Here is an 8,833-nt window from a genome sequence, read left to right on the forward strand (position 1 = left end):
TCTTAGTGTAGGGGTTTCTGTATCCATAAACTGAATTACCAAATGCTTTTATTTTATTTCTTCAGGCAGCCAAATTCCAGGCTGCAAGAGCGGAAATTTACAAACTCAGGAAAAAAATTGAAGAACTTGAAAGGTAAAACATTGCTTTTTGGAATATGTAGATATGTGTCACTTAGAAACTGCATTTTCTTTCAATGTTAACTCATATTTGAATAAAATAAAATATAATTAACATTCAATTAAAAATATGATGAATCTTGTGAATTGACTGCATATCAATGAGCAATAATTTTTCGTTTTTCAATAAAAAAGTGATCTATAATGATCTATCTAGCATCTATAATGAAAATTCCTTTGGAATATGTTGGCTATTAATTTTAATACAATGTTAACAACCATGACCGATCTCCTTGCTGGCATTCAATTAAAATTTTAAGAATAGGTTAACAAGTTAAAAAGCATATTGCTAGCTTTTTAAATTTTGGCAGAAGCCTCTACTTCTATGACCAGCATGTGAACTACCTAGTTATGTGCATCTATAAACTTTTTCTTATTTGACAAGGCTAATGTATATAATTATATTGCTTGTATTATCCAAACATGTGAACAGGGAAATAAATCTGTTACGCCAGCAAAGTATGTTGACGTCGACCCCAGGGGAGGTGTTTCCACGCCCGTCTCCACCCTCGGTGTGGAATCTCACGCCAAGGCAGCAGTCTGCCTCTCAGTCAAAGGTAGAGGACCTGGTTCTGTGATGCTCTGCACCCATTCACATCCAAAGCTGATGTTGTCAAAAATGTGACTGAACACAGTACACTTGCAATGATAATATTTAGTGGTTTGAAATATGAGGGAAGAAAGACAATTAATTGGAAATCCTTGTTTACAGATTCTCTCTAGTGTGGGAAGTTCAAGTTATATTTCTTTCTTATACACACTCATCAAAATTGTAAATATTTTATTATATGTTGTGGTAGAGTGAAAAAAGTTAGGTAATCTTACATGTAGATAAGTGGTGGATTGATGCCAGTTTGTCTGCTTGATACCATTAAGTAATAATTAACTTAGGTGGAAGGTATTCTTCTCATTTCTGTTCAAACTGGCCACCCATGGACAGTTTGTTCATTATTTGCGTCCTTTCTCCTATCTATCCCTCTAGCATTTAATTCTTTCTATCTATTATCCTTACCTTTCTTCTGTTTATATTCTACCACTTTTCGTCCCCTGAAAACCCAGAAATTTATGAATTTGACCAGAATTCATTTCAGTTTCCCTCTCCATCCTCTGTTGTGTTTATTTCCCTATTGCCTCACATAACTTGTGTGATTCATGTCTTTTGGGTTTTGGTCAGAATATATAAGTCTAATATAGTATAAATAATATAATAAGTCTAATATAGGTATTCTTTTTGTCAGTCTTTCCATATCACTCTCATCAGGTGCCCCTAGGGATCCATTCTTATATTAGTCTATTATTTTGTTAAGCTCATCATGGCTTTTCAACTTTTATTTTAAATTCCCACAGTATGTTCGTATAATTGGTCATATTATTGCTGGAGGGTATTGTGAAAATATATCGAATTTTTTAGAAACATATTGTCTCTATGTCAACAATTAAGAATATGGAGGAACTTAACAGTACAAAGAGTGGTGCATTTATATGTGTAATGGTATAAAGTCACCATGAGCCAGTGTTGACATATTCCAATACTAAGAGAGGGTGCCCTAAAGCCATTAATGTACATTTTTAAACATGTCATCTATGAAGGTTATTGTTAAACTATGTTTATAATGAATAATTGGAAATTAACCCTCTCCATTGACTACAGCCTTGACATGATGGAATGACTTGTGTGTTCTGATGACCCCTAGAGCTGTGCTGGTAGTGGCAATGATCTTTGCTTTTGGTAGATCCACCCATTCTAAATAGTTGAATGGTAGGAGCCAGACAAAAGGTAGTCTGGGCAGTGCCTATACCTCAGTGAGGCGCTTGCAGAGGCATCTGACCCCTGTTGGGCAGCCATTTCAAACAATGGTGTCCTCAATGCAACAATTTCAGAGTGTAAAAATCATTCGCCTTGACTGGGATCCCAGTCAAGGCGAATGATTTTTACACTCTGAAATTGTTGCATTGAAATGCACATTAGCGGATGACTCCGTTAAAAGTTACTGTTGCGGCATCTCCCGCAGTTTCTTTGGAATTTGTCAATGGTGTCCTGTTGAAAACACTATAGAGGAAGGCAGCGGGAAGCAGGATGATAGGTATCTATTGGAGGCTTTTGAAATGTGTGTGTCGAGAAGGATGGAGATGGTGAAGTGGAGTGAAAGCAAAACAAACAAGGAGGTGCTGAGTATGCTGAGAGGGAATTGTTGGGTGAAATCAAAAAGAGGCAGGAAAGATGGATGCAGGGCATTTTGGCTGACAATGGGGTGTTGAAGACTGTGATAGATGGGAGAATATTTGGCGAGGGAGGAAGGGGAGACAAGGGAATGGTCGCTGTACTGTTAGATAACTTGTGTCTCACCAAAACCTACCTTAACTGGTAGAATGCCAATTATAATTGCCAATGTTCCATTTTTAAGTTTATTTTTAATAAGCCAACCAAAGTACCTGTTGATAATAAATTGGACAAAACGTTCCAAAACTAGATATTTATGGAAATATTCTATGTTTACTTTCTTTCAATGGATTAAAAGAAAATGCTGAGATATATTTTAATGCGTCATATTGATATCCATCTTCGACCTCCTTAATGTAATATTTCTTTAAAAAATCAGATGAGAGTTGTATAACTAATCATATTTTTGAGAAACTGATGAGGAGATATTAAGGTAATTAAAAATTTAACTCCAGTGAATCCTCAACCTAGCCTAGAACCTCCTTTTATTTTAAAACTATTATTGTAAACCCACAGCAAATATATTAAAATAGGGAATCCTTTCTATTTCAGCCTTTCTACCTCTTTTTTGTTGCACTGCATTGGTCTCTTTCCATGCAAAGCATTAGTATCAAACCTAGTCCATCATATTCAAATCAAATTCTATGCACCCTTTAACTGCAAACAAGGAATGCAATGTATTTGATATTTTGCAGCAAAAAATTATGCACTTTCAATTGAATACCTCCTCACAATTGCAATGACGTTAGTTTGCCAAATGGGTTTCATTTATTTTTCCCGCACCACAAATAAACAATAATGTGAGTACTTTTATAGTAGGCCCTAAGAGGAATAAGATTAGAGAATGTTTCCTTCATGCGGTACGATCTAGTTTAGGGTATTTTATGTTCACGTTTACGAGAGTAAAAGATTAAAACTACCCCAGACACTGTAAGCATGAGATAATGTATTCCTGGTGGAATAATGGACTATCTCAAACAATTATGCCTGATTATTGATAGGTTATCAGATGATTTTCATTCAACAAACAAGATCCCTTTTCAATGTACTTTCATTCATTAGCTTCTTTTTCAGATGTCACCTCTGTCCCCTGCAAACTCTGAAGGTTGGGTGACACCCAATCGCCTCACACTGAGGAGGACTCCATCCCCATCAAATCGACCCTTATCCATAACCCTTACGCCCTCAGTCGTCCAGGGTTTAGGAAAGCAGAGGAAGCCAACGACTGCCCTTGGTTCCAGTTGCTCACAGAAACCTGGGATGCACCCCAAACTGCATGTGTCACAGCCACCTCCGACTGCCAACACTTCTAGAGGGAACTTCAGGTAGAGAAATGTTGAACTGGGATGGAAAACTATGGATATGTTTTGATTGGAGTACATTTCTTCCAATGAATTAATTTTAAGATTGCAGATTGGTCACTGTTTGCCGTATATTTTGGTTTGAAGTATGGGGCACTATCGCTCATGTAGCCATGGTTTACTCAATTACAGTATTTCTGTGGTGTCATTCTACGTAGTAGAATTCACAATGCCAGGATTAGATTTGTGTAATCAAAATGCATGGATATAGTGGAACTAGGGTTTATAATCAGTTTATTTGAATTTGTGGAGGGCCTTTTTAACTGAGGAGCTCTAGCATCATAAGTCTCAAAACAACCTTATTATGCCATCTATCATTTGCAGCTGATGGAGTGCTTGTTCCTTATGGCCAACTTTGAACACTCTGGAATCTTGAAGAGCCAGTTTCTTCCCCAGTGGCATTATTAAAGTTACCATTCCAAATTCTATTATTATTATTATTATTGGTATTCTACTTGTTAAGGTAGGTTTTGGATGGAAAAAGGCTATAATAACAAAAATGACCTGATGTTTGGTTTTGCAATAAGCCCCTCTTCAACTCCACGTACATTCTTCCTCCCTTCATTCTGTTTAACACGCTTGTCCTTTTCCCAATCCTTTCTTGCTTGCCTAACATTCTCCCCTCAATCAGTCTTCAAACTTCCTTTGCCAATCAAAATTCTCCGCATCAATATTTCCTGCCTCCTTTGAATTCCTCCCAACATTCCCCTCTCCTTCCCTCTCACCTTGCCTAGCGCAACCTCATTTATTTTCCTCTCTCTCCACTTCATCTTCTTTGTCCACCTCCGCACCCACATTTCAAAAGTCTCCAATCAACACGTATCATCCTGCTTCAATTACCCTACGACACTATGCTCCATATCAAAGTTTAAAGAGCCTTTTCTTGAGATCCATTCTCAAATTCCATGTCATCATTCCCTCTGCCTTGTGAAAGCTTCTTGATCCAACGCAGTTCTCCTTCTTATGTCCTTAATACTTCGACCATTTTGGTCCAGAACACTTCCGATAGAGATAAACTTTTCCACCTGCTCGATGAACTCCTATTTTAATGAGTTGTGAAAAATAAAAAACTTTGTAACTGCCTCTGAATTTCATTTAAAATGACCAGTTTTGTCAAACAGTAGCCATGGATGAGGGGTAGAGAGCACTGACATCAGCATACATATGTAATATGCATATGCTGAGGATATGGGCGCAGAAAGATACAAGGTGTATGCAGGACTTTCATGTTTTGTTTGGAGGATTTGGTCAGTTTATAGTTTAAATGTACCCCAGCATTGCTTATTTACATTATTGTTTGACTGGATGTAGATGTTGTGGTGTAACTTCCTCTGCAATTGCATCATACCATCCTGGATTGGGTTTCTTGTGAAAGGAGTTAATTGTATGCTTCACACTTAAAGGCTTCACTGCATGAAATTGTTTGATGTCCATGTTTGAAGAGTTTGTAATTTTCCACAGAGTGGTCAACCTGAGGAAGCTGCAAGTTGGTGAAATGCATTGTACCTTAAAATAAAGTCTGTGGGAAATTACAAACTTATGGACATATGCAAAATATGGACAAGTTAAATGGTATATTAATGTTACTGTTGGGTCGAGCATGTGAAAAATAAAATTAATGGATGCACATAACTGAAGTTTGGGTATATTTGGATTTATATTTCCATTTTGAAATGATTGCAGATTGCTAACTATTGATTATTTTATTTTACAAAGGAGGGTGGGGTATAGTGTATTGGATGTACCAAAAAACAATTGAAAAGTATAGAAAAAAATCGTAGCTCATCTTCTAAAACATTTTTGAATTTCATGGAATTTTTTTGTCCAAAATGCCCCGATTACAGTGCAATGGTCGACCATAAATTTGAACTTCCAGTTGTTGTTATTTTTTCATACAAAAGTTACATTTTGAATTATGAAGTAATGTTGCGAGTTGGCACCAATTCACATTTGACCTTTCTGCAGGATTCACCGAGGCTATTCCACCCAGCCTGGTACGCCATTGACCCCAATTCATTCCAACATGGGTCACTGCAGGTGAGTGTTCTCTTTGAGTTTTCTCTTAATTTCTAAAATTTCATTTCGATGTTTCAGATAATGTGGTTTTGGCTAAAGGGTCTACTTGTGCCTCCATTTATGTTTCGGATATTGTGGTTTTGGCTAAAGGGTCTTTTTGTGCCTCCGTTTCTGGGAAGTTAATCCAGCATCTAGGAATATTGGGAAAGTGAGGAAATAAACTGAATTGGATTGTTTGAGGCTCTACTTTGTGAAAATTCATGATCACTGGATAAATAAACAAAGTATTTTTCCATACCAAAAAACTCTATTATACTACTACCGGCTTCAGCGCATAGGCAACATCATCAGGTATAAAATCTCATACATGGCCAGGAAAGTTATATATTCTCGTTAGAAGGGGAGGTGGGCTACGGAAGGGGAAGTTTTATTGTCCATCAACTAAGTGCATTCATAGATTCTCTGTCTTCCCCCTGTTTTCACAATCCTTTCCTCCCACACTTTCTCTCTTCCCCTTCCGCCTCCTAATTGTGCCTGGGACATGGGGGAGGGGCACGGAGAGACAAAAATCAGGAAAAATTAAAATTCTGGGAAAAGCCTGGGAAGGAGTTTGGAATATTTGGAGTATTGGAGAATTAATGTAATGGTACTGGGAAATAGAAAGTGGATTGTAGGAGGAAAAAGGTTTTTGATATTTTCCTCATTTGAATTCAATACGAATGACTACCCTAGTGATATTGTGTAAACTGATGGCTTTCAATGTGCTCTGCATTCTGTATGAAAGAATCATGGATCACATCTGTTTACTTTTGAGGAGCACTCATGTAAACATAATTGGGGCAACTGAGGGTTGTGCCATGGAACAACTGCCTACCTCCTGCCCCTGCAACCGAGTAGTAATCGTTTGGTACTTACTTTTTAGAGTGAGAGTAATAATGTAGTGGATAAGTATGCTATGATAGGAATGATTCCTTTCACTAACACTAGGCTTCTAATGTTGTTTTTCTGAATTATCAATAATATTAGAATATTTCCCAATCAATGAAAAGCATTTATAACTTTGTAACAGCTAATATTCAGGGAAATGTCAAATCCTGGCCAGGGCCTCGGTGACTTCTCATTCAGAGCCATAATGAGCTCAATCAATAGAGTTTCTGTGTTTTTATTTCCTGAATATTGGAAACACAAAAACCAAAAAGACATTACGACTTGGTTAACATTCGTCTGGAATCTTAAAATGGTCATAGCTTAAGTCAAGAAAGCTTATGTCTCCACTGCTAGTGAGATTTTTATCCAGGCAATCCATCAAATGGTCAAAACTATTTTTTTTTATTATCTACCCATGGCTGTCTATGCTAGAGGGGAAAATGCTATACAATTTGTTTTTATGTAAATTTAGCAAGCATGGTGGATTACATTAAGGATACGAGTTGAGCAAAAGAGTTGCATAAAACCTTGAAAAATAAATGTTCATCGCAGAGAACCTTGAATCAGATACAATCTAATTACTGACCACCCTGGTAAACGTCAGATGGATGAACAATTCAAGAAATTGGGAAGAGTGACCTTTTGGTGAATTAATTATTTGCCAGAATTTTTTGTATCTATTCCCAGAATTTAAAATCCTCTCCGGTCATTGAATGATTCTGGCCATCCTCATCTTCACCTGAACTTTGTGATTCTTTGAGTAGCAAATCTTTATGAGAAACTGCAGGTGGCACAGGGGAAGGAACTGGATCCCATATTAGCCTGATGTGTGGATTTCACACTTTGTGCAGGGCTTATTATTAGTTGAGATAAACCTTCACCTATCAAACCAATGAGGGCCAAATACTGCGGTTTGTGGTGGTCATTGAATGAACATTTCTCTGCACTGATTTACGCTCCAATGGTAAAGTTTAACTTGCTTATGGTGAGATTTAAGGGAGTGATCTCAATCAGAATGGGCATGAAAATCCTCAAGATTAGCAGAAAGTCAATTATTTCATCTGTGATACAATGTTTTTATTTTTTATCAAACTTCCTATTAAAAATTGGAAAGGCAATAGCATAATGTTTTATGAGCTGATTGTAAAAAAGAGAATCTAGTTTTGTAGTCAGCATAAGTGAAGACAAAACACCACTCTTCAGTTTCAAGGAGGGCACAAAAATGGAAAATATTGGAGTTGCAGAATGATTGTGAGGCGGACAAAAGTGATCTGGGCAGTGGATTTTGTTTGGAATCATGACCAGTGGTCTGACCAGTCTATATATTTAATGCAGATATAAATACCAATGCATTTTATAAACATTTGTTTTCATAAAGATATAAAATACATGTTTAACATGGATATGAGGATAAGGACATAATGTACACTGTGAATACAAACTTGCAATTTAAAAATGCTGGTGGACCATATGCATGGACACCGATTGGCATGTGAAATTATTAATCACTATTGAGTTTTCATTGTGCACTGATGTTTTGACTGAAGCAGACACTGCCTGAGGACCTTCACCATGTCAAAATGATCCACTAGTCTGATGATCTGTTTTGTTGAAACGAAATGCCTCTGCTTTAATCAATTTTCTGCTTTCAGGGAATCCCAAAATACTACTCCATCTCCAAGGGTACTCTCATATAGTTTACCAAGAGGCTCTACACCCGTTTCGTCAGGCAGTCTGCTGTCTAACCTCAAGTTAAATTCACCAGTGTGACTCTGCAAGAATCTAAGGGAACATAAACTTTGGTTTTATATTTTTATTAGTTCTATGGAAAGAGTCATATGGAGTCATTTTAGAATTAATATGCATTATAATTGTCCTTTGAAGATATAAGAATGCGCTCTTATAGTTGGAAAAACAAGTTTGTTAATAAAGAATTTTTCTCGTATTTTAAATTTTGTTTGTTTTCTGATGACCATTAAAAATTACAGTTTATGTCATAAGAAACAAGAAATAAATTCAGTTCAATGCTTGGATTGGAATGGAGTTAAATCTCATTGCAGTTAGAATTGAATTGGCCTGAGTCATTCAATTAGCTTTTATAATTGTATTATTCTATTTTATGGTTTTCCTT

The 8,833-nt window shown here is 36.7% G+C and overlaps 1 protein-coding gene across 1 annotated transcript; it reads left to right on the forward strand.

Annotated features, from left to right (window-relative positions):
• The first annotated feature begins 626 nt into the window (after nucleotides 1-626).
• LOC139691542 (uncharacterized) lies at nucleotides 627-8,481 on the forward strand. The gene is made up of 4 exons (XM_071589415.1): nucleotides 627-734; nucleotides 3,461-3,723; nucleotides 5,725-5,796; nucleotides 8,355-8,481. The coding sequence occupies exons 1-4, from the start codon at nucleotides 639-641 to the stop codon at nucleotides 8,470-8,472; spliced, it is 549 nt and encodes a 182-aa protein (XP_071445516.1). The 5' UTR covers nucleotides 627-638; the 3' UTR covers nucleotides 8,473-8,481.
• The last annotated feature ends 352 nt before the right edge of the window (nucleotides 8,482-8,833 follow it).

Source organism: Hetaerina americana, unplaced genomic scaffold (assembly GCF_022747635.1).
Source record: "Hetaerina americana unplaced genomic scaffold, ioHetAmer1.1.p SCAF_37, whole genome shotgun sequence".
Classification (NCBI taxonomy): Eukaryota; Metazoa; Arthropoda; class Insecta; order Odonata; family Calopterygidae; genus Hetaerina; species Hetaerina americana.

What these genes read in the sequence shown, in the direction of transcription:
- LOC139691542 (XM_071589415.1), top strand. Translation starts at nt 639, where the DNA reads ATGTTGACGTCGACCCCAGGGGAGGTGTTTCCACGCCCGTCTCCACCC. An exon ending in AGTCTGCCTCTCAGTCAAAG is followed by an intron (nt 735 to 3,460) that starts GTAGAGGACCTG and finishes TTCATTCATTAG; the next exon opens with CTTCTTTTTCAGATGTCACC. An exon ending in TCCAACATGGGTCACTGCAG is followed by an intron (nt 5,797 to 8,354) that starts GTGAGTGTTCTC and finishes TTCTGCTTTCAG; the next exon opens with GGAATCCCAAAATACTACTC.